General features: G+C 38.9%; 1 protein-coding gene across 1 annotated transcript in view; it reads left to right on the plus strand.

Moving 5' to 3' along the window:
• The window catches only part of LOC111144478 (ADAM metallopeptidase domain 32), a 192,555-nt gene that overhangs the window by 67,501 nt on the left and 98,274 nt on the right, over positions 1-26,780 (plus strand). The window contains exons 12-13 of the mRNA XM_022498780.1: positions 17,547-17,628; positions 26,558-26,694. Coding sequence (XP_022354488.1) covers positions 17,547-17,628; positions 26,558-26,694 — 219 coding nt within the window. The remainder of the gene's footprint in view (positions 1-17,546; positions 17,629-26,557; positions 26,695-26,780) is intronic.

Below are 26,780 nucleotides of genomic sequence, written 5' to 3' on the forward strand. Positions count from 1 at the left end.
AAAATACATAGAATTCAACAGCATACTAGATGAAATGGAAGAAAGGATCAGTGAACTCAAATCTCACCCCATCAGAGCAGCAAATAGAAAAAGAGAGGAAAAGCAAAAATAGCATAAGGGACTTGTAGGAGAACATCAAGCAGACTAATATTCACATTACAGCCATATCAGCAAGAGATAGGAGAAAGGAGTAGAAAACTTTGGTGGAGAAATAATGGCTGAAAATTTCTCTAACCTGGGGAAGGAAATACACATTCAGATCCAGGAATTCCAGAGAGGCCAAGTAAGACAAAGCCAAAGAGACTCACACCAAGACACATTAATATCAAATTGTCAAAAGTTAAAGGGGAGGGAATTTTAAATGTAGCAAGGACCGCCCCATATTGTTACATATAAGGGAACCCCATAACACTGTTTGCAGATTTTTCAGAAGAAACTTTCCATGCCAGGAAAAAGTTACATGATATATTTAAAGTGCTGACAGAAAAAAAATGTTAATTAAGAATACTGTACTTGGAAAATTGAAGGAGACATAAAGAGTGTTCCAACAAGCAAAAGCTAAAGGACATCATCACCACTAACTAGACCAATATTACAAGAAATGTTAAAGGAATATTGTTTCAGCTTAAATGAGATGGACCGTAATTGTAACAAGAAAACACATGGAAGTGTAAATCTCACTCATAAAGTAAATAAATAGTAAAATCCAGATTAGTCTAATGTTGTAAAGGGGGTGTGTTCATCACTTATAAAGCTAGTAAGAAGGTTTAAAGACAAAGTAGTAAACACAACTATAATTTTTTAGAGGATACACAAAAAGATGTAAGTTATGACATCATAACAAAATGGGGTGGAGGAAGTAAAAATGTAGACCATTAAAATGTGTTCAAAGTTAGGTTGTTATCACCTTGAAGTAGACTTATAATTTGTTTTATGAAATCCTCATGGTAACCACAAAGGTAAAACTTATAGTATAAATACAAAAGATAACATGCAATAAATGTGTGCATACATTATAGCAAATCATCAAATCAGCAAGATAAGGAGAAATGAAAGGGCAGTTAGTTATAAAGCAGCCAGAAAACAATAAAGTGGCAATAAGAACTTAGCTATTGGTTGGGACTTCAGGGATGTTGGCAGAATAGGAGGAACCTAAGCTTACCTTGTCCCAGGGCACACCTAGAGAAAAGCCACATTAGTGTAGCTAACCCAGAAAATGACCCAAAGACTGGCAAAACAGACTTTCCACAGTTACTCATAGAGAGGAGGCCATATCCAAATGGGTAGGGGTGGAAAGACAGAGTCACAAGCTAAATTCCCAGTGAAACCAACTGCAAACAGGAGGGACATCACAATCATGGAAAAGGAAGAGGAGTGGACCACATACTAGGCACCGCAGACATAGGGGACCTCTATGGGAAGATGAATCTCCATAATCTTTGGCTTTAAAACCCAGTGGAGCTTAACTTCATGAGTTTTACAATGGGGCAACAGGAAATTGAGTCCCTGCCCTTAAAGAGCCAGCATAACAAACAACCTCACTGAAATAGAGCATAGAAGACACAGTTCGAAAAGTGCCAGAGATATACATGAAGGAGATTTACTTAATAGCTTCAGAATGTGTGCTGGAGGGCCAGGGATCTGTAAGGGACTTCTCTAAGAGCAAAAGAGTTGGTGGGTGCCATTTCTTTTCCCCACTGACCTCCAGCCTAGATACCCTGACACCTCTGGTGACCAGCGTGAACACTCTCTACCTACCTTGCTAATACTGTATGCCCTGCTCTTGCATTCTGCAGATCTGCCCATTCTAACCCTCCCACTCTGCAAGAGTCCCTCCAAAGTGGCTCTTGCTTTATCACATCCTGCAAGCAGCCATGGCAGGGACCAGCACCACTCCAAAGTGACCCCTGCCCCTGGGGAAGGAGACTATTGCCATGCACACTACTAATTTGACTGCAGCTCCAGCAGATGGACTGGAGGCACACATTTGATTTGACTGCGGGCCCCACCCACCAAAAGAAATCTCTCAGGGGTGAGTACAGTGAGAGAGCTCTGTTGTTCAGGGTCACTGCGGCCCTGGCAGACAGACTGGGAGCAGGCATCTGGTCTGATTGCTGGCCCTGCCCACCAGCAAAAGCTTCTCATGGGACGAGGGAGGGAGAGCACCCTGAACCCCGACAGACAGACAAAGGGCAGGCATCTGATTTGACTGCAGGCCCTACTTACCAGTGAAAGCCTCTCAAGATAATGCGAAGGGAGTGCCCTGCAGTTTGCTATGACTGCAGCTCCAGAAATGGGGTGAGGGCAAGTATGTGGTCTGATTGCTGACACCATCCAACTATAAGCTCACATTGGCTCAGACAGGCCCTTTTTATTTTTTTTTACGTTTTAATTGAAATTGGTTAGTTAACATGCAGTGTAATATTAGTTTCAGGTGTACCGTGATTCAGCACTTCATACATCATCACAAGTGCTCTCCTTAAACCCCATCACCTGTTTCACCCATCCCCTCACTCACCTCCCTTCTTGTAACCATCAGTTTGTTCTTTATAGTTAAGAGTCTGTTTCTTGGTTTAAGTTTCTATCTTCTCTTTGCTTGTTAGTTTTGTTTCTAAAATCTATGTATGAGTGAAATCATACGGTATTTGTGGTCTTCGTCTGATTTGGGGATCAAGGTAACGCTAGCCTCATAGAGTTTGGAAGCTTTTCTTTCATTTCTATTTTTTGAAACAGCTTCAGAAGAGTAGGCATTAATTCTTTTTTAAATGATTGGTAGAATTCCCCTGGAAGTCATCCGGCCCTGGGCTCTTGTTTGTTGGGAGATTTTTTTTTTTAATATTTTATTTATTTATTTGACATAGAGAAGCAAGAGCGAGCACAGGCAGACAGAGTGGCAGGTAGAGGCGGAGGGAGAAGCAGGCTCCCTGCCAAGCAAGGAGCCCGATGTGGGACTCGATCCCAGGACGCTGGGATCATGACCTGAGCCGAAGGCAGCCGCTTAACCAACTGAGCCACCCAGGCGTCCCTGTTGGGAGATTTTTGATTACTGCTTCAATTTCCTTGCTGGTTATGGGTCTGCTTATGTTTCCTATTACTTCCTGTTTCAGTTTTGGTAGTTTATACATCTCTAGGAATGCGTCCATTTCTTCCAAATTGTCTAATTTTTTGGCATACAATTGCTTATAATATGTTCTAATATAATATAATACAATATAATATATATTATATATATAATATAATGCTATAATATGTTCTTATAATTGTATTTCTTCGATGTTGGTTGTGATCTCTTCTCTTTCATTCATGATTTTATTTATTTGGGTCCCTTCTCTTTTCTTTTGGAAAAGAAAAAGAAAAAAAAACCCAACTCTGCCACACTCAGGCACCCTCAGTCTTCTTGTGACCCTGCGGATCCTCAGGCCACAGAGGTCTGCCTAGGGTTCTGCCCCTACTTAGCCACCTGAGTGCCTTTCAGGGGGGACATTCCTCATTGGAGCAGACTTCTAAAAGTTCCAATTTTGTGCTCCGCTGATATATCACTTTCTGGTGCCAGCTTATGGGGGCTCCCTCCCACTGTGGTTTTATCTTCCCATATATTACCTCGGATTCAGTTCTCTGCACCTCCTCCATTGAAGAAAGTGGTTGCTTTTCTATCTGTAGAGTCCCAGCTATTCTTTTCTTAGATCTCTGGTTGTGTTTGCAGGTGTTCAGAATGGTTTGATAGCTATCTAGCTGAATTCCTGGGTCCAGACAAAACCAAGGTCTCCTCTTCCTCTGCCATCTTGGACACCTCCTACAAAATAAGTCTTAATATATTCAAGAAGATCTAAAGCATATCTGACATCTTTTCTGATCATAATTTTAGGAAACTAGAAATCAACACAAGAAGGAAACTGGAAAATTCACAAATATATAGAGTTTAAACATCATGCTACTGAAAAAATTATGGGTCAAAAAAATCAAAAGAGAAAACAAAAAGTACCTTGAGATAGGTGAAAAGTTTATTAAATTTGTGTATCTTTACAAAGAACTAGCTCTTCATTTCTTTGATCTTTTCCATTGATTTTTTTTTTTTTTTTTTGGCCTTCATTTCATTTACTTCTGCTCTGATCTTTATTGTTTCCTTCATTCTACTAACTTTGGGCTTGTTCTCTTTCTGGTTCCTTTAGTTATAAGGTTAGACTGAGATTTTTCTTGTTTTTTTTTGAGGTAGGACTGTATTGCCATCAATTTTCCTTTTAGAATTGTTTTCTCTGAGTGCCATTGTGTTTTTGTTTTCATCTGTCTCTATGCATTTTTTAAAATTTCCTCTTTGATTTCTTAGTTGACCTATTGGTTGTTTAGTAGCACGTTATTTAATCTCCACATGTTTGGTTTTTATAGTTCTTTTCTTCCTTGTAATTGATTTCTAGTTTCTTATTTTTTTTTTAAGATTTTATTTTATTTATTTGACAGAGAGAGATCACAAATAGGCAGAGAGGCAGGCAGAGAGAGAGGAAGGGAAGCAGGCTCCCTGCTGAGCAGAGAGCCCGATGCGGGACTCGATCCCAAGACCCTGAGATCATGACCTGAGCTGAAGGCAGTGGCTTAACCCACTGAGCCACCCAGGTGCCCCTCTAGTTTCTTATTGTTGTGGTCAGAAAAGATGACTGATACAATTTCAGTCTTTTTAAATTTTTTGAGACTTTATTTTATGACCTACCTTGACCTATCCTGGAGCATGTTCCATGTGCACTTGAAAGAATGTATATTCTGCTGTTTTTGTATGAAATGTACTGTGTATTTACCTGTTAAATCCATCAGGTTTAAAGTATTGCTCAAAGATACTGTTTCCTTATTGGTTTTATATGTGGGTGACCTATTAATAGATGTAAATGGAGTTCAAAGTCCACTACTGTTTTTACATTATTGTCAATTTCTCCCTTTATATTGGTTAATCTTTTCTTTATATACTTAGATATTCCAATGATGGGTGCATAGATATTTGTAATATTCTCTTGTTGGACTGATTCCTTTTAACAGTATTGTTATTGCTATTGTTATTCTTTGTCTCTTTACAGTTTTTTTTTTTAAAGATTTATTTATTTATTTGACAGAGAGAGAGAGACAGCGAGAGAGGGAACACAAGCTGCGGGAGTGGGAGAGGGAGAAAGAGGCTTCCCACCGAGCAGGGAACAGGTGCGGGGCTTGGTCCCAGAACCCTGGGATCATGACCTGAGCCAAAGGCAGACGCTTAATGACTGAGCCACCCAGTCACCCCTGCAGTCTTTGTTTTAAAGTCTATTTTGTTCAACATAAGAATTGCTACCCTGGCTTTTTTCCCCTCCACTTTCATTTGCATGGAATATCTTTCTTCATCCCTTCACTTTGAGTCTGTATGTATCTTTAGGCCTAAAGTAAGAGTCTAATAGGCAGCAAAAGATGGTTCTTTTTACCTATTTTGCCACCCTGTGTCTCGACTGGAACATTTGGACCATTTAAATTTAAAGAAATTATTGATAGGTATAGTCCTTCGCAATTTTAATTGTTTTCTGGTTGTTTTTGTTCTCTGTTGCTTTCTTCTTCTCTTGATCTCTTTCCTTGTGATTGATGAGTTTATATAGTGTTATGTTTGGCTTTCTTTATTTTATGTTTATTTATTATAGGTTTTGGGTCTGTGGTTACTATGATGTTCACATATAGCATCCTAAGTGTATAACAGTCTATATTTAAAGTTTATGATCTTTTTGTTTTTTTACTCCCTTCTTCACATTTTATATATATGTTGTTGTACTTTATATCCTTTAACTCATAATTTGCTTCTAATTATGGATTTTTTTCCACTTAAGTCCCTTTAACATTTTTATTATAAGGAGGTTTAGTGGTGGTTAAATCCTTTTACTTTTGTTCCAATGATAAACTCTTTATCTCTCTTTCAATTCCAAATGATAACCTTGCCAGGTAGAGTATTCTTGGTTGTAAGTTTTTTTCTTTTCAGCACTTTGAATATATCATGCCACTCTCTTCTGGTTTGCAGTTTCTGCTGAAAAGTCAACTGATGGTCTTGTGGGGTTTTCCTTGAATGTAAGTAGTTGTTTCTTTCTTACTGCTTTTAACATTCCCAGTCTTTAACTTCTGACATTTTAGCTGTTATGTGTTGTGGTGTGGACCTTCTTGGGTTCATCTTGTTTGCAACTCTCTGCACTTCCTGAACCTGGCTGTGTATTGCCTTCTCGAAGTTAGGGAAGTTTTTACCTATTATTTTTTTTTAAAGATTTTATTTATTTAATTGAGAGAGAGAGAGTGAGAGGGAGAGCTAGGAGGGAGAAGCAGATGCCCCATTGAGTGGAGAGCCCAATGTAGGGCTTGATCCCAGAGCCCTAAGGTCATGACCCAAGCCAAAGGCAGACCCTTAATTGACTGAGCCACCCAGCTGCCCGTACCTATTATTTCAAATATGTTTTCTGCTCCTTTCTCCTTTTCTTCTTGGGCCCTAATGATAAAGGGAATATTTGTTTGTTTGATGTTGTCCAATGAGTTCCTTAACCTATTTTCACTTTCTAAAAACGCCTTTTTCTTTTTACTGTTTAGCTTGGATGCTTTCCATGACCCTGTCTTCCAGATTGCTGATCCATTCTTCTGCAGCTACTAATCTATTGATTCTCTCTATCTAGATTATTTTTCTTTTAGTTATTGCATCCTTCAAGTCAGATTGGTTTTTAAAAAATATTTTCTTTTTACTGAAGGTCTCACTCAGTTTTTCTACTTTTTCTGATCACCCCAGTGAACATCTTTTATGATTATCACTATAAATTCTTTCTGAGGCATATTGCATATCTCTTTTTCATTAGTTGTTTTTCTGATGTCTTTTTCTTTCTGTTGGAGCAATTTTTCTGTATCTCTATTTTTCTTGAATTTCTGTTTGTTTATATGAATTAGAAAAGCTACCTTTCCTAAACTTGAAGGAATGGTCTTGTTTATATTCATTCCTTGTGTCAGCTTCCCTTGTTGACTTTTGCTAACTGGAGCTGTAGATGAAGTGGGCTGAGGGCCATGGTGCAGTCTGTGCTAGGGCTGCTCTGGTGGGATGGCCAGGGCTGAAGTGAGTGTGGGCCGGGGTGGTCTGAGGCTCTATGCACTGAGGCTATCCTGATATGACTGTGAATCTAGAGTGATTGCAATCTGATGGGTTCTATGGCTCTTTGCACAGTGGGCACTTTGGCAGGACAGCTGAAGTTGAAGTGGGTGCAGACCAGGGTATTCTGGGCCTCTACATTCTGAGGGCCTCCTAGCAGGACAGCTACAACTGATATGAGCACAGTCTAGGGTGGTCCCTGGGCTTTCTACACAAAGGGTGTCCTGACAGGATACTTGAAGCTGAAGTGGATGTAAGCCATGGTGTTCTGGAACTCTCTGCTTAGAGGATGCCTAGGCTGGACTGCTGGAACCAAGATGGGGTGTAGACCAGAGAGTCCTGTTCTGTTCGAAGGGCACCCTGGTGGGACAGCTGTAGCTGAAATGGCATAGGCTGGATCTTCCTGGGGCTCTTGAGGCGGCAGGCACCCTGCAGGACAGGTAAAGCTGAAGTGGGAAAGGGTTGGTGTGGTCCTTGGGCTCTCCATGCAAACGGTGCCCTGGCAGGATAGCTGAAGTTAAGTATCCTGAGGTGCTCAGAGCAAGAGTGCCCTTGGGGGGGTGTTGCAGCTGGAACCAAGGTGAGCATTGGCTGGAGATTTCTGGGGCACTATAGTCATGGCACACACTGTTGGGGGTGACTGGAACTGAAGCAGGTGTCAGTTGGAGGTCCTGAGTGTTCTGCATTGGGGGTGCCTTATCGAGCTGTTGGAAGCTGCAGTGGTGTGGGCTTGAATTGTTCTGAGGTGGCTTTGTACATGTGTCACCTTGGCATAATGGCTAGGGCTGCAGTGAGCAGTGACCAGGGGCATTCCAGTGGAACAGCTGGGATTGGTAGGATCAGGGGCACAGGGCTCACTGAGGTGGTAAATGAGCCAGGGCATCTGTACCTTGCTCCCATTCACATTATCAAGGTGGAAGAGGAAAAGGAACTGTTGTACTTGCTAGCTCCCTTGTCCTGGAGAGAGTTCTAGGATCTAGCAGCTCCCTACTACTCCCATACCCCCATAGTTTGGCTGAGTTCTGGGGCTGTATCTCTTATATACTAGTTGGTCTTTTAAACCATGGCTTTTTTTCTGTGTCTCAGGGCATTTATGGGTGGTGTGAGCTAGGGGCCAGGTGCTTGCAGGTTGGTTATGGCTCCCAGACCCTGCTCTCATCTACAAGATCAAGTTGTAGGCTGAGTGTAAACCATTGCACTCGCTAGCCTCTCTGACCCACAGAGTCCAGCAACTCCCCTGACATTTAGTGGATTTCTAGAGCTTGTTCTTTTATGTACTAGTTGCTCTTTTAACCACAGGTTTTTTTGATTGTTTGTTTTTTGTTTGTTTTGTTTTGTTTTGTTTTTCTTTTTGTGCCCCAGAGCAGATGAATCTGCTCCTGGTCTCTCAGTGCTATCACTCCTCACTGCCATTCGCAGTATTAGATGTGGGATTTCTCTTCATTACTGTGTCTCCTGTCTTGCCAGTCCCTCTTGTCTTTCTATCTTTCGTTGTACAGAAGCTGTTCAGTTAGCCATAAGTCCTTTTTCAGGAGGAGTTTCTCTACAAATAGGTATAGATTTGGTATGTCTATGGAGGAGGTAAGATCAGGATCTTCCTATGTTGCCATCTTGGACCAGCTCTTCCTATTAAGTGTTCTTTAAGCATTTAGGTACATGTCCTATATAATATATATGATTTCAGAATATTTTCTGGCTGTGGGTAGTCTTTTCATTTTCTTAATAGTATATTTTAAAAAGCAGATTTTGATGAATTCATTATTAACCTATCAATTTTTTATTTTATGAATCATGTTTTGGATGATGAATCATGTTTTGATGTTGTACCAAAAAATATGGAGGAGGACATTTTTGCATATGAATAAATAATTATTCAACATTAATTCTTGAAAAAATTATAGTTTCTCCATTTAATTTCTTTTGCACTTTTGGGCTCTTTTTGCGCTTGGGCTCCCTCCTCAGTAGTAACAATGATTTGACTTTATATGTAAGAGTTTATTTATTTATTTATTTATTTAAAAATTTTTAAATTTATTTTCAGCGTAACACTATTCATTGTTTTTGCACCACACCCGGTGCAAGAGTTTATTTTTGGCCTCTTCTTTTGTGAATAACTCACTGCCTTGATTACTATAGCTTTATAAAAAAAAACATTTAAATCAAGTAGTATAAGTTCCCCAAATGTGTTCTTCTTTTTGAAAATCGTTTCGGTTATTCTAAGTTTTTGCCTTTCTACATAAGTGTTAGAGTCAGCTTCTCAGTTGCTATAAAATATCTTGCTAGAATGTTGATTGGAACTGCATAGAATCTATACAGTAGTGTGGAGAGAACTGGCAGCTTAATAATACTAACTCTTCCAGTCAATGCACTTGGTATTTTCTTCCATTTACTTAGATCTTTTTGAATTTCTTTCATCAGTGTTCTGTAGTATACAGTTCTATCAGTATACAGATATACCAGTGTCTATCAGGATGTACATTTTTCTCACATTTATGTTAGCTTTATATCCTAGTATATCATGTTTTTAGTGCTATTTTTTCTTCTTTTTTGAACACAGAATGGAAAAAAATTAATTTACTTTTCTTTAAATTTTTTATTCAAATGTATTTGAATTCTGCATAACATTGCAAATCTAAGGTATACAACATGTTAATAAATACATTTATATATTATATGATTGCTGTTGCAGTGGTAATAAGCACATCTATCATGTTATACAATTACCATTTTTTGTGTGTTTGAAATAATAAATTTCTAAGCTCTTAGCAGATTTCAAGATTATAAAACAACATTGTTATCTCCTCTATTGTATTAGATCTCTAGGTCTTACTGACTACTCATTGCATGTTCATACCCTTAAATAACATCAGCACTATTGTAAATGTTTCATTTTACTTTAGTTTCAAATATTTTATTGCTAGTATGTGAAAATCAGATTGACTTTTGTACATTGACTTTGAGACATGAAAACCTGCTGAACACAATCAGTGCTAGTAGCTTTTTTATATACTGTGGGATTTCCTAGACAACCATGTCATCCATAAACAGAGAAAACTGTATTCCTTCTTTTCCAATCCATATACCTTTTATTTTACATTTTTGGTCTTATTTAACAGGCTAGGACCTCTAGTATGATGCTGAATACCAGTCCTTACATTTTCACATCTATTGGTAGCACTCTCTTGGATTAAGAATGAGTGTAAACAGTACTCAAAACATGGGGGAGCGGGGATCCAAAGTTGCATGTAAGAGTGAATACTTGTAATCAAGTGCTGGAAGGGTTAGGCATAAAAAATATCAGAGAGACAGAATAAAGAGAGCACTAGGAAGACAGTGCAATGTGATGTGAAGTAGAGTTGAAACTAGGGGCATGTTCCAATTGATAATTGAAACAAGTTTCTTTACATATAGTTTGGAATGTTTGTTTTGATGGGGGTTCTAAAGATGGCAGAACATGTTTAGAGTGTCTGTATCTTAGTGGTTGAAAGTATGGCTCTGGGTTCAGATTGCCTTAAATTCATATCCTTCACTAGCACTTATTAATTGTGTTACCTTGAGATAGTTACTTTTTTTTTTTTTTTTGCATTTTTTTAATTTTATTTTTTATAAACATATATTTTTATCCCCAGGGGTACAGGTCTGTGAATCGCCAGGTTTACACACTTCACAGCACTCACCATAGCACATAAACTCCCCAATGTCCATAACCCCACCCCCCCCCCCCCCCTCCCCCCATTAACCCTCAGTTTGTTTTGTAAGATTAAGAGTCACTTTTGGTTTGTCTCCCTCCCAATCCCATCTTGTTTCATTTACTCTTCTCCTACCCCCTTAACCCCCCATGTTGCATCTCCTCTCCCTCATATCAGGGAGATCATATGATAGTTGTCTTTCTCCAATTGACTTATTTCGCTAAGCATGATACCCTCTGGTTCCATCCACGTCGTCGCAAATGGCAAGATTTCATTTCTTTTGATGGCTGCATAGTATTCCATTGTGTATATATACCACTTCTTCTTTATCCATTCGTCTGTTGATGGACATCTAGGTTCTTTCCATAGTTTGGCTATTGTAGACATTGCTGCTATAAACATTCGGGTGCACGTGCCCCTTCGGATCACTACGTTTGTATCTTTAGGGTAAATACCCAGTAGTGCAATTGCTGGGTCATAGGGTAGTTCTATTTTCAACATTTTGAGGAACCTCCATGCTGTTTTCCAGAGTGGTTGCACCAGCTTGCATTTCCACCAACAGTGTAGGAGGGTTCCCCTTTCTCCGCATCCTCGCCAGCATCTGTCATTTCCTGACTTGTTAATTTTAGCCATTCTGACTGGTGTGAGGTGGTATCTCATTGTGGTTTTGATTTGTATTTCCCTGATGCCGAGTGATGTGGAGCACTTTTTCATGTGTCTGTTGGCCATCTGGATGTCTTCTTTGCAGAAATGTCAGTTCATGTCTTCTGCCCATTTCTTGATTGGATTATTTGTTCTTTGGGTGTTGAGTTTGCTAAGTTCTTTATAGATTTTGGACACTAGCCCTTTATCTGATATGTCATTTGCAAATATCTTCTCCCATTCTGTCAGTTGTCTTTTGGTTTGGTTAACTGTTTCCTTTGCTGTGCAAAAGCTTTTGATCTTGATGAAATCCCAATAGTTCATTTTTGCCCTTGCTTCCCTTGCCTTTGGTGATGTTCCTAGGAAGATGTTGCTGCGGCTGAGGTCGAAGAGGTTGCTGCCTGTGTTCTCCTCAAGGATTTTGATGGATTCCTGTCTCACATTGAGGTCCTTCATCCATTTTGAGTCTATTTTCGTGTGTGGTGTAAGGAAATGATCCAATTTCATTTTTCTGCATGTGGCTGCCCAATTTTCCCAACACCATTTATTGAAGAGGCTGTCTTTTTTCCATTGGACATTCTTTCCTGCTTTGTCGAAGATTAGTTGACCATAGAGTTGAGGGTCTATTTCTGGGCTCTCTATTCTGTTCCATTGATGATGTGTCTGTTTTTGTGCCAGTACCATGCTGTCTTGATGATGACAGCTTTGTAATAGAGCTTGAAGTCCGGAATTGTGATGCCACCGACTTTGGCTTTCTTTTTCAATATTGCTTTGGCTATTCGAGGTCTTTTCTGGTTCCATATAAATTTTAGGATTATTTGTTCTATTTTTTTGAAAAAAATGGATGGTACTTTGATAGGAATTGCATTAAATGTGTAGATTGCTTTAGGTAGCGTAGACATTTTCACAATATTTATACTTCCAATCCAGGAGCATGGAACATTTTTCCATTTCTTTGTGTCTTCCTCAATTTCTTACGTGAGTACTTTATAGTTTTCTGTGTATAGATTCTTAGCCTCTTTGGTTAGATTTATTCCTAGGTATCTTATAGTTTTGGGTGCAATTATAAATGGGATTGACTCCTTAATTTCTCTTTCTTCTGTCTTGTTGTTGGTATAGAGAAATGCAACTGATTTCTGTGCATTGATTTTATATCCTGACACTTTACTGAATTCCTGTACAAGTTCTAGCAGTTTTGGAGTGGAGTCTTTTGGGTTTTCCACATATAGTATCACATCATCTGCGAAGAGTGATAGTTTGGCTTCTTCTTTGCCAATTTGGATGCCTTTAATTTCCTTTTGTTGTCTGATTGCTGAGGTTAGGACTTCTAGTACTATGTTGAATAACAGTGGTGATAACGGACATCCCTGCCGTGTTCCTGACCTTAGCGGAAAAGCTTTCAGTTTTTCTCCATTGAGAATGATATTTGCGGTTTTTCATAGATGGCTTTGATAATATTGAGGTATGTGCTCTCTATCCCTACACTTTGAAGAGTTTTGATCCGGAAGACTTGCTGTACTTTGTCAAATGCTTTTTCAGCATCTATGGAGAGTATCATATGGTTCTTGTTCTTTCTTTTATTAATGTGTTGTATCACATTGATTGTTTTGTGGATGTTGAACCAACCTTGCAGCCCTGGAATAAATCCCACTTGGTCGTGGTGAATAATCCTTTTAATGTACTGTTGAATCTATGGGCTAGTATTTTGGTGAGAACTTTTGCATCTGTGTTCATTAAGGATATTGGTCTGTAGTTCTCTTTTTTGATGGGATCCTTGTCTGGTTTTGGGATCAAGGTGATGCTGGCCTCATAAAATGAGTTTGGAAGTTTTCCTTCCATTTCTATTTTTTGGAACAGTTTCAGGAGAATAGGAATTAGTTCTTCTTTAAAGGTTTGGTAGAATTCCCCCCCGGGAAGCCGTCTGGCCCTGGGCTTTTGTTTGTTTGGAGATTTTTGATGACTGTTTCAATCTCCTTACTGGTTATGGGTCTGTTCAGGCTTTCTATTTCTTCCTGGTTCAGTTGTGGTAGTTTATATGTCTCTAGGAATGCATCCATTTCTTCCAGATTGTCAAATTTGTTGGCGTAGAGTTGCTCATAGTATGTTCTTATAATTGTCTGTATTTCTTTGGTGTTCGTTGTGATCTCTCCTCTTTCATTCATGATTTTATTTATTTGGGTCCTTTCTCTTTTCTTTTTGATAAGTCTGGCCAGGGGTTTATCGATCTTATTAATTCTTTCAAAGAACCAGCTCCTAGTTTCGTTGATTTGTTCTATTGTTTTTTTGGTTTCTATTTCATTGATTTCTGCTCTGATCTTTATGATTTCTCTTCTCCTGCTTGGTTTAGGGTTTCTTTCTTGTTCTTTCTCCAGCTCCTTTAGGTGTAGGGTTAGGTTGTGTACCTGAGACCTTTTTTGTTTCTTGAGAAAGGCTTGTACCACTATATATTTTCCTCTCAGGACTGCCTTTGTTGTGTCCCACAGATTCTGAACCATTGTGTTTTCATTATCATTTGTTTCCATGAATTTTTTCAATTCTTCTTTAATTTCCCGGTTGACCCATTCATTCTTTAGAAGGATGCTGTTTAGTCTCCATGTATTTGGGTTCTTTCCAAATTTCCTCTTGTGATTGAGTTCTAGCTTCAGAGCATTGTGGTCTGAAAATATGCAGGGAATGATTCCAATCTTTTGATTCCGGTTGAGACCTGATTTAGGACCGAGGATGTGATCTATTCTGGAGAATGTTCCATGTGCACTAGAGAAGAATGTGTATTCTGTTGCTTTGGGATGAAATGTTCTGAATATATCTGTGATGTCCATCTGGTCCAGTGTGTCATTGAAGGCCTTTATTTCCTTGTTGATCTTTTGCTTGGATGATCTGCCCATTTCAGTGAGGGGAGTGTTAAAGTCCCTAACTATTATTGTATTATTGTCAATGTGTTTCTTTGATTTTGTTATTAATTGGTTTATATAGTTGGCTGCTCCCACATTAGGGTCATAGATATTTAAAATTGTTAGATCTTCTTGTTGGACAGTTCCTTTGAGTATGATATAGTGTCCTTCCTCATCTCTTATTATAGTCTTTGGCTTAAAATCTAATTGATCTGATATAAGGATTGCCACTCCTGCTTTCTTCTGATGTCCATTAGCATGGTAAATTGTTTTCCACCCCCTCACTTTAAATCTGGAGGTGTCTTCGGGTTTAAGATGAGTTTCTTGTAGGCAGCATATAGATGGGTTTTGTTTTTTTCTCCATTCTGATTCCCTGTGTCTTTTGATTGGGGCATTTAGCCCATTAACATTCAGGGTAAGTATTGAGAGATAGGAATTTAGTGCCATTGTATTGCCTGTATGGTGACTGTTATTGTATATTTTTTCTGTTCCTTTCCTGATCTACTACTTTTAGGGTCTCTCTTTGCTTAGAGGACCCCTTTCAATATTTCCTTTAGAGCTGGTTTGGTATTTGCAAATTCTTTCAGTTTTTGTTTGTCCTGGAAGCTTTTAATCTCTCCTTCTATTTTCAATGATAGCCTAGCTGGATATAGTATTCTTGGCTGCGTGTTTTTCTCATTTAGTACTCTGAATATATCATGCCAGCTCTTTCTGGCCTGCCAGGTCTCTGTGGATAAGTCTGCTGCCAATCTAATATTTTTACCATTGTACGTTACAGACTTCTTTTCCCGGGCTGCTTTCAGGATTTTCTCTTTGTCACTAAGACTTGTAAATTTTACTATTAGGTGACGGGGTGTGGACCTATTCTTATTGATTTTGAGGGGGATTCTCTGAACCTCCTGGATTTTGATGCTTGCTCCCTTTGCCATATTAGGGAAATTCTCTCCAATAATTCTCTCCAATATACCTTCTGCTCCCCTCTCTGTTTCCTCTTCTTCTGGAATCCCAATTATTCTAATGTTGTTTCGTCTTATGGTGTCACTTATCTCTCGAATTCTCCCCTCGTGGTCCAGTAGCTGTTTGTCCCTCTTTTGCTCAGCTTCTTTATTCTCTGTCATTTGGTCTTCTATATCGCTAATTCTTTCTTCTGCCTCATTTATCCTAGCAGTGAGAGCCTCCATTTTTGATTGCATCTCATGATAGCTTTTTTGATTTCAACTTGGTTAGATTTTAGTTCTTTTATTTCTCCAGAAAGGGCTTTTATATATCCCGAGAGGGTTTCTCTAATATCTTCCATGCCTTTTTCGAGCCCGGCTAGAACCTTGAGAATCGTCATTCTGAACTCTAGATCTGACATATTACCAATGTCTGTATTGATTAGGTCCCTAGCCTTTGGTACTGCCTCTTGTTCTTTTTTTTGTGGTGAATTTTTCCGCCTTGTCATTTTTCCAGATAAGAGTAGATGAAGGAGCAAGTAAAATACTAAAAGGGTGGCAACAACCCCAGGAAAATATGCTTTAGCCAAAGCAGAAGAGATCCCAAATCGTGAGGGGGGACAAAGGGGATAAAAAGAGGTTCAGAACGAAAAAAAAAAAAAGAATTAAAAAAAGAAAACCAATAAAGAAAAAAAATATATATTAGATAAACTAGTTTAAAAACGTTAAAAAAGAAAAGGGTAAAAGTTAAAAAAATTTAGCAGACGAAGAGAAAAAAAAATTGAAGAAGAAAAAAAAATTAAATTAACTGCAAGGCTAAAGAATCATGGGGAGAAAGGCATGAGTTCCGTGCTTTGCTTTCTCCTCCTCTGGAATTCCGCTGCTCTCCTTGGTATTGAAACTGCACTCCTTGGTAGGCGAACTTGGTCCTGGCTGGGCTTCTTGTTGATCTTCTGGGGGAGGGGCCTGTTGTAGTGATTCTCAAGTGTCTTTGCCCCAGGCGGAGTTGCACCGCCCTTACCTGGTTGGTCTGAGTAATCTGATCGGGTTTGCTTTCGGGAGCTTTTGTTCCCTGGGCGCTTTCCATAGAGTTCTGGAGGGCGGGAATGAAGATGCTGGCCTCCCGGTCTCCGGCCCAGAGGAGCCGAGAGCCCGGGGCCCCACTCCTCAGTGCGCCCTCAGAGAACAGCGCCCAATTACTCCCGTCACCCTGGCCTCCGGCCGCGCTCCGAGCTGACGGACCCTGCGACCGGTTCAAGGTAACCCCGAGCTTAGAGCTCACTCCTCGGCTCTGTCTCTGTAGCCGGCTTCCCCGTTCTACTACCTGTAAGCTCTGCGACACTCAGACACCCCCGATCCTTCTGTGACCCTGCGAGACCTGAGGCCACGCTGACCCTGCGTGGGCTTCACCCCGGTTAAGCCTCTGGAGCCATGTCCCTCAGCGGAACAGACTTTTAAAAGTCCTGATTTTGTGCTCCGTTGCTCCACCGCTTGCCGGGAGCCGGCCCCTCCCCCGCGGTCTATCTTCCCGTCGCTTTGGATTCACTTCTCCGCCAGTCCTACCTTTCAGAAAGTGGTTGATTTTCTGTTTCTAGAGTTGCTGTTCTTCTTCTCTTCGATCTCCCGTTGGGTTTGTAGGTGTTTGCAATCTTTAGATAAGCTATCTATCTGATATCCCGCTACCTGAAGTAGTCTCAGCCTGCTACTTTTCTGCCATCTTCGAGATAGTTACTTTTAAGTTCTCATCTGATGTATGATTTGTTCAATGGAGATAATAATATCTATTTCATTGGCTTAAATTGAGAATTAAATGGAATAATTTTTATGAAAAATCTCTGAGAATAGTGCATTATTGACAATTTATATGGGCCCCTACTCAAAGAAGAATTAATAATGTTAAGTTATAGAGCAATGAAGTCATTCTTATGAGAAACTGGTAAGTTTTCTACAAGAGTAGAAAATGATCCCAGGGTCCTGGGATTGAGTCCCTTGGTCAGCAGGGAGTCTGCTTCTCTCTCTGCCTGCTGCTCCACTTGCTGGTGCTCTCTTTCTCTCTCTGAAAAATAAATAAATAAAATCTTAAAAAGTATATATAATATGCTTAATCTCATTTAATTAAAAATGTCTTCTTAATTTGAAATAATAAGTATGGAAATATTGTACCTCAGTTTGCTTCAGTCTAGGATTTTATTGGCCCCAGACAAATTATTAGCAGAAATTCTCATCTTTGAAATGTTTGTCAAAATTAATTTTAAATATATACTTATTTATTTAGTTATAGAGATCATCCAGGTTATGTAGGAGCAACAATTCCTGGAAAGATGTGTGTTACTCATTATTCTGCTGGAATTGCTTTGGTATGTAATTATTTAATCTTATTATTTAAAAAAATTTATACATTTAAAAATCATTCAACATTATAACAAAAATTTTATACAGTTTACATTTATATTTGCATTTAGAGATTACACTTACTTTCTACTATAGTTAAAAATTTGAAATGTGTAGAAGGAAGAGTATTTTGTAGAAGAAACATCTGTTGCAATTATTTTGGAAGTAGGAAGTAGAATAAAAATATCACAAATACACGTGCATTCCTTAATATAGAGAATAGTACATCATGAAAAATTATCTGTAAAAAATTTTTATAACCCAGATTTTCGCTTGTAGACATAAAGTTGGAGAATTTAAAGAAATTTAATGAGTATTTAGAAGAAACTTTTTATGCCTGTTTAAAAAATTTATAATATTTGTAAATATTTTATATATATTAGAAATAAATTATTGATATAATTAGATGCATCATTGAAAGGTAAAGTAATTGGTTGAGCAATTTTCCCATCCTGTTCATTTAAAAAAAAAAACAAATTTAAGTACTAAAAATTTTTTTAATTACAAAATAATTTATGTTCTGCCCCATTTAAAAGTTAAATAGAGGGACGCCTAGGTGGCTCAGTTGGTTAAGCAGCTGCCTTCGGCTCGGGTCATGATCCCAGCGTCCTGGGATCGAGTCCCACATCGGGCTCCTTGCTCGTCAGGGAGCCTGCTTCTCCCTCTGCCTCTGCCTGCCATTCTGTCTGCCTGTGCTTGCTCGCTCTCCCTCTCTCTCTCTCTGACAAATAAATAAATAAAATCTTAAAAAAAAAAAAGTTAAATAGAAACATATAAGGAAATTTATGTAAATTTATGGCATCTCTCTACTCAGGAAGTGATGACCACTATTAATATTTTGATTAATATGTATCTTCTACATTCTTTCTTCATCTGTTACTGTGGCTCCCTCTCTATATATTTTTGCAAAAATGGGATTTTGCAGCACATATTTTTATTTCTGATACTCATAATTTTTATTACAAAATTTGTACATGTACCTGGCAAAATTATTTTAATAAGTATAAAAAGCCAAATTTGATAGTAATTCTTCCTTATCTTCTTCAGGGAGTTCTACTGAAGACTTTATAATTTCTGTTTAAACTCTTCTTGTAGCTAAATTTATTATTTAAAGTAAATGTGCTCTTACCCCTATTTTGATTTATAAACTTTAGGCAATGTTGGTCGTATTACCTATAACACATTTAGCCCACTTTCTCTGTCATGTATATATTCTTATATTTTTATTATTTTAACAACATTCACATTATTATTAAAATATATTATTATATACTACTTTTAAAATATATATAGTATATATTTATATATAGTATGTAATATATAGCATACATATATATGGTATATAATATTTTATATTATTAAAATATGTTACCAAATAATATACTATATATACTATTGAAATATATAATTATATATCATTATACATTATATGCATATGTACTTTATAGTTATACATGTATAATATATACATAATATGTAATATCACATGATCTTATTTTAATAATTATATTTTTATTCATATCTTTTTGTATTATATTGATTTACCTTAGGCAATGCCCATTGATTACTTAATATGAAAAATAAATTAGAATAGTTGAACACTTCTTATATCCATTGTCAAGATTAATAAAATTTATAATTCCATAAAAACTTTTATACTTTAAATTAATGAATAGTATTTTATAATATTGTGATATGTAAATAATATTAACTGTTGGGTAAAGAAATATATTGTTATGCTAGTAAAGCTCTGATGGTCAGAGGAGGGCCTTTTGGGCATCAAGGTCTAATGGAAATGCTTAATTAGCTCCTCACTTCTTTAACTTCTATGAGTGAAACCAACAGCCACAGAAAATTAAATCTTATCTTCCTTTTCTTAGAATCCTTTCCTGTTTTCTTGGAGTAATTCTTGAGTTTTTTGTTTGTTTGGTTTCCAGTTTATTGTTTAAAATATTGTTATTTTTCTATTTGAATTGGGTATTGTATATTGAATTCACATAAAGAAAAATTTATGTCTTCATAGGTCTGAATGTGGGCCAGTTCAGAATTTATTTCTAGACCAGATTTTTCTTTCAATGTTATCTACTTTTTCTGGCATCCTGTGGGTTATATCCTAAATGTATTAGGTGTTAAATTATTTTCAAAATTATTCTTTACATTCTTTTAATTACAAGAAATAATTTTCTTTTGTTTTTGACCAGATTCTTTGCCCAGTGTTCTGGGTGTAGGACTTTTTAGGCAGGAGGTCTCTCCTCCAGGAAACTCATTGCCTGCTCCTACCCTAGCAGGAAGACAAGAGGGAACTCCCAGCTATGACTGACCATCTCTCACCTGTAGCTTTTCTGTTTGCTTTTGGGGCATTGGAAACATGAGATAGATGTGGGCCAGATATGACTGAGGAACATTTATTACACTTGAGTACAATTCAAAATGGGCTAGGTCTACCAGTGCCACAGGTCTAGATTTACCTTTATTTTTCTGGAAAGCTAGGAAGAATATTTTATTTATTTTAATTTTTAAAATTTTTTTAAGATTTTATCTATTTACTTGACAGAGATGACAAGTAGGCAGAGAGGCAGGCAGAGAGAGAGAGGAGGAAGCAGGCTCCCCTCAGAGCAGAGAGCCCAATGTGGGACTTGATCCCAGGACCCTGGGATTATGACCTGAGCCGAAGGCAGAGGCTTTAACCCACTGAGCCACCCAGGCACCCTAAGAAGAATATTTTCGAACTACTTTACCATTTAACATAAGGATTGAGGAAGGAATATAGGAATCTAAAATATTTTAATTTTTTCATATAGGTCTTTTTAAAAATTTTATTTCCAGTATAGTTAACATACAGTGTTGTATTCATTTCAGGGGTACAATATAGTGATTGGATAATTCTGTATATTACTCAGTGCTCGTCAAGATAAGTGTACTCTTAATCCCCTTCACCTATTTCACCTGTACCCTCCCCCCTCCTTATGGTAACCATCAGTTTGTTCTTCATAGTTAGAAGTCTAGTTTTTGTTTTGCTTCTTTCCTTCCCTTTCATTTGTTTTGTTTCTTAAATTCCATGTATGAGTGAAATCAGATAGTATTTCTCTTTCTCTGACTTATTTCACTCAGCATTATACCTTCTAGATCCATCCATCCCGTTGTTGCAAATGGCATGACTTCATTCTTTTTTTTTAAGTTGTTATTTAAATTCCAGTTAACATACAGTATAATATTATTTTCAGTGTACAATTAGTGATTTTACACTTCCATACAAAACCTGGTGCTTATCACAAGTACGCTTCCTAATCCCATTACCTATTTCATCCATCCCGAAACCCACCTCCCCTCTGGTAAGCATCAGCTTGTTCTCTGCATTTGAGAGTCTGTTTCTTGGTTTGCCCCGTCTCTCTTTTTTTACTGCTAGGCTCATTTTTTTGTTTCTTCTGCTCATGAAATTTTGTTTTTGTAATTTTCTTCTAATTATTGTCTTATCTTTTTCTTTCTTTTTTTTTTTTAAAGATTTTATTTATTTATTTGACTGACAGAGATCACAAGTAGACAGAGAGGCAGGCAGAGAGGGAAGAAGGGAAGCAGGCTGCCCGCTGAGCAAAGAGCCCGACTTGGGGCTCGATCCCTGGACTCTGAGATCATGACTTGAGCCGAAGGCAGAGGCTTAATCCACTGAGCTACCCAGGTGTCCCGTCTTGTCTTTTTCATTGAAGTCCCTTTGACATATTTTTAAAGGTCAGTTTAGTGGTGATAAATTCTTTTACTTTTGTTTGTCTGAGAAACTCTTTGTGTCCTTGAATTCTGAATGATAGCCTTGTCAGGGAGAGTATTATTGTTTGTAGTTTTCTCCTTTCAGCATTTTAAATATGTTATGCTACTACATTTTGGCCTGCAAGGTTCCTGCTGAAAAACCAGCTGATAGTATTATTAAGGGGTTTCCTTGTGTATAACTACTTGTTTTGCTCTTGGTACTTTTAAGATTCTCTCTTTATCTCTCTTTATCTTAATCTTTGCCATTTTAATTATTATATATTGTAGTGTGTGCTTCCTGTGGGTTATTTTCTTTGTGGCTGTCTGCTTCCTGGACCTGGGTGTCTGTTTTTTTCCCCAGGTTAGTGAAGTTTGCAGCCAGTATTTCTCCAAATAAGTTTTCTGCTCTCTTCTCTCTCTCTTATTTTGGGGATCTCTATAATGAGAGTATTAGTATGCTTGATGTTATACCAGAGATCCCTTAACATATCCTCATTTAAAAAATTTGTTTTTACTTTGTTGCTGTTCAACTTGGGCACTTTCTATTACCCTGTCTTCCCAAACATTAATTCATCTTCTGCTTTCTCTAATCTTTTTTTTTGATTCTATTTTTCATTTTAGTTATTCTGTTCTTCAAGTGTGATTTTTTAAAAAGTATTTTTTGTCTCTTTGTTGAAGTTCCCATGAGTTCATTCATCATCATTCTTTCCAGTCCAGTGAGCATGTTTTTATTTATTTATTTATTTAAGATAGAGAGAGAGAGATCAGGAACTGGGGGGAGAGGGAAAGGGAGAAGCAGGCTCCCCACTGAGCAGGGAGCCCAACATGGGGCTCAATCCCAGGACCCTGGGTTCATGACGTGAGCTGAAGACAGATGCTTAACTGACTGAACCACCCAGGCGTTCCCTCCAGTGAGGATGTTTTTGACCATTACTTTTATCTCTTTATCAGGTAGGTTGCTTATTTCTGTTTTGTTTAGCTCTTTTTCTGAGACTTTTGTCTTCTTGTTTAGTTTCGAAAACATTCCTCTGCTGCCTCATTTTGTTTGTCTTTTTGTGTTTGTTTCTATGAATTAAGTAGAACAGCTGCTTCTCTTAGACTTGAAGAAATGATATTTTATAGGAGCACCCCTTATGTGGACTGTGTGTGCCTGATAGCTTTGGTTGCCTTGCTGTATCTGTAATGGGTGTGGGCTGAAAGTCCTGGGGCACTTCATACTGGGACTGCACTGGTGCGATGGCTGAAGCTGAAGTAGGCACTTGCCAGTGGGTTCTGGGGCTCTCTGTAGAGTGGATGTTGGCCTGGAGTAACTGAGGATACTTTGTACATATGTCATCTTGGTGAGATGGTTGGCACTATTGCCAGCACTGTCCAAGGATTTCCCTGTGTATGCCACACTGGGGCCCCACTGTGAGGCTTTTCTGGGGGCAGCACTGGGTCTCATGTGGGCCAGAATCCCAGGCACTGGGCTTGCTAGGGTGCCATGACTCTGCTTTTGTCTCTGCTATCAAGGTGGAGGAGGAATGTAAGCAATGGTACTCCTCTGCCCCTCTGGCCCTTGAGAGTGTTCCACAGCTCCCTGGACACTTGATAGAATTCTAGGGCTGGTTCCTTTATATTCCAGTTGTTATAGTGGCTCTGTGGCACTTTTGTCCTCCCTGTATTCCAGAGTGTCCAGGGCTGGTGTTGGCTAGGGGCCCAGGGTTGGGTAAGGGGGTAGGCTGGCTAAAGTGCCTGAATTTTGCTCCCATCTGTGCTATCAAGTCAACAGGATAATGTAAATAGTGGTGTCAGCCTCTCTGATTCCCCATCACTTGGTGGAGGGTTAGTTCCTTCATATTCTGGTTTCCCTTTTAAATTCTGGCTTTTAAAAATGAATCTGCTCACAGTCCCTCAGTGCTATCCTCCCACACTCTAGCCTATAGAATCAGGGGTGGTGTTCCTGTTATTTTTGTGTCTCCATATCTCCTTCATTTCTCTATGTGTTTCCTCTATCATGTGTTGTCCAGAAGCTGTTTAATGTGCCCTTAGTTCTTTTTCAGGAGGAATTGCACTATAGGTAGGCATAGATTGGGTATGTCTTTGGAAAAGATGAGTTCAGGGTCTTCCTAGGTTGCCCTCTAGGAGCCTCCGTTGGTATATCTGCATTTGAGTAAGTGGTCTCCTTTTCAGACTTTACAGCTTTGCTTTTGCAGAGACAGTTCATTATCAGTCAGCTCAGTTTGGGTTTCGAGACATGACCACTGGTAATGCCCTGGGGAAGGTGAAGCTTGCTCTCAGGGTCTATTTTTGGGTGAGTCTACTGCCTGAGCTCTGGGGTTGGGAATGGAAGTGCTGCTAGCTGGTAACTGGTAAATGGCTGGCTTGGTTCCCTTCCCAAGTAAGGGTGTGGGAGATGCTCAGCACTTGCCTGGGTTCATTCATCAGGCTTCCTAGATGGGTAGGACAGGTACTTACTCAGCAGGAGATGGACTATGATTTAGCTTCCCTGACATGGCAGGATAGCAGAATGTACCCCAAATCCTGTATGGCCCATTGTCTGGGGACACAAAACAGGCAATATCGTACACTGAATTCTTGGCTAGATAGGACAGTGGTTTTGTTCTGAAGATGGGGAAAGCCATGGGCTGTGCTCTCCATTCATGTGTCACTATAGGGCTATGCAGTTTCCTATGTACACTGGTTAGGTTCTCTGGTCTAGGCTGGCTGAAGTCAGTATTTAGCAATGGGCAGGACTGCAAATTAGTTTCTCTGCAAAAGTAGAGAATGAGAATCAGATGGCTTGTTGGTCTTGACTCAAACTGACCTGTACCCTAAGTTCCACAGTCAAATGGTGCCATTGGCTTTGCCTTGTGGATAATCACCGCTGCCTGTCATTCTCTCTGTTCAAGAGATGCTGAGCTGCACAGCTATCAGAGGTACCAGCTAGGTTTTCTGTTCAGTCAGGGCCAGGAACTACATTCAGCAGTCAATAGGGCTGAAAATTAAATCCCATTCTTGGGCAGAGCAGGAGAGACTTTTCTAAGCAGCATCTTAGATATTTGCAGTTAAGCTTATGGCTGGGCAGGGCCAGGAGCTACATGCAGCCATGGAAGGGGTATGAATCATCTTTCCTATCTGGGAAGAACTGACTTTAAGCACAGGAAGGCTATCTGTGGTCTTAGGCTGACATGTACCCCAAGTTCCTGGCTAAAAGGTACCACTGGTTTTGCTCTGTGGACAATAGCTATTCCTACTGTACACTCCACTTGAATATTGCTGAGCTATGCAGCTTCTAGGCATTATGACCTGACTTCTGGTCAGGTGGCACCAGAAGGTGCGCTCAACATTGGGAGGGTTATGATTCAACTCCCTACCTGTGTGGGGTTGAGGGACAGACCAGGCTTCAACGGCCAGGCTCTTTGATGACCCGAATCAGGAAGACCTACTGTTCATTGGGTTCCCTGGTCAGACTGCGTTACGTCTTAGCTCTACAGATAGGCAAAACTGCTGGTTGGGACTATTTTTTGGGTGCTGTGGGTGAGAACTTGTTCTGCCAAGATCTGAGTGTTCATTGTTTTAAGTCCTTCCATTCTTCTCTGTCACAGATTTCCCATGTTCAATTCATGTAGCATCCTCTGTGCTCCTTGTGAGGGCAAATCAGACTGGGGACTCCTAAGAAGTCATCTAAAATCCTGGGGGAGCTGGATGTCCACCTTGGGCTCTCATTTCTCACTTGGAGGTGAGAAGTCTCACCTCCAAGTGAGAAATGAGAAGACCTCCTAGTATGGCATTATACCAGTCTTGGGGAAGGGCAGAATAGTCAGTGTGTAGCTACTCTTCTTACCCTTCCAATGTGGTCTCTTTTGTTTTCTGTAGTGCAGGGAGTGCTTCAGGTCTGACCTCCATGTTCTAGGATCTTCAGAGTAGTTTCTGTCCAAGAGTAGTGTTAGTTGTTCTTGTTGCAAGGGGGCAGTGAAATTGGAAATGACCTATGATGCCATCTTGGTAATATCACTTTGGTTGTGATGTAATTCTTAATACGGACCAGGAGGCCATGAGGGTTGGTGAGACAAATGACATCAAAACTTATTTTTGATGCGTCTCTCTCATTCTCATATTGTTTGGAGGGAGGCTTCCTATGCTGGAAAAGAAAATCTAAGTATATTTGTCCATGTCACTCCAGTTGTTCCTTTACCAAGTTTCAGATTTTAACACCTTCCCTACCAAATCTGGTAGATTTGAGAATTAAGTTAGTGTTGTAGCCCTGCAGTCCTTATGCTTTGTGCATGGTCCTCAGCCATGTCCATCCAACTACTATAGGAGATGGGGAATTACTCCAGTGCTGCTTCAGAGGCTTACAACTGCCTATTTGCATTCTCAGTTGCTTGTTCACAGCTTTTCCTTTGTATTTCTCATAATATGTATCCTCTAGTACTATTAACAATCCAGTTGAACCATAAATTTTTACTAGAGCTTGTCATTGGAGCAGTGAAGTGCCCTGATTTTCCCCCAACCTGTCCTCACCTGTATTTTATTTGATGCCAGATTTGGTCATAACTGGAGAAATCATGATGTTTTTGCTCACCATGAATTACCAGTATCACATTTCTCCTTGGCATGGAAGTTATCTCTGCACTTGTTAAATATGTGAGTGGTATTATACAAGAATGCTACCTTGAGAGTCTTTCTGTTGTTTCTCCTGATATGAGTTATGGAGTCATGGAGAATCCCATTAGGAAACTGATAGCACCCTTGAACTGACTAATCTGGTTTTGTGGCAATTTCATGTGCTGGGAAGCAGAATATCATGTGGACCATTCTAAATGTATATAAGAGCTATTGTAAGAAATTAGGTAAATTGAAGATCATGGTCCATGTAGCCAAAAGATACAATGAAAAACAGCTCTTTTATATTGTTGTGATAGGTACTTAGGAATTATATTAGGTATTTTGTTGTTAAATCGTGATCAAGCTTGGCATAGACTCAATTTGCTTATTTCTCAATAAAATTTCATAAGAAGAACTTCAGCTTTTCACCTGTCCAAAGAGCTGTATTTTCTATCCTTAAGTATTTGATAAAATAATAAATATGTTCAAGATTAGAAAATTATCACTTTTTATCACCTTTTAATGATTTGTCTTTCATATGAAATTTTGTTTTTGTTAATGTAGTACCCCAAGGAGATAACTTTGGAGGCATTTTCCATTATTGTTACACAGATGCTCGGACTCAGTCTGGGAATGTCATATGATGACACAAGGAAATGTCACTGTTCAGGAGCAATTTGCATAATGAATCCAGAAGCTATGTAAGTTTATTTAAAAGTAAGATTTATTGATTATGTTTATCTTGTTTTAAATATTTGAAGTGAAAAATTTAGTGTTTACCTATAGC

The sequence above is a fragment of the Enhydra lutris genome, unplaced genomic scaffold, assembly GCF_002288905.1.
Source record: "Enhydra lutris kenyoni isolate GAN:26980312 unplaced genomic scaffold, ASM228890v2 scaffoldscaffold11, whole genome shotgun sequence".
Taxonomy (NCBI): domain Eukaryota; kingdom Metazoa; phylum Chordata; class Mammalia; order Carnivora; family Mustelidae; genus Enhydra; species Enhydra lutris.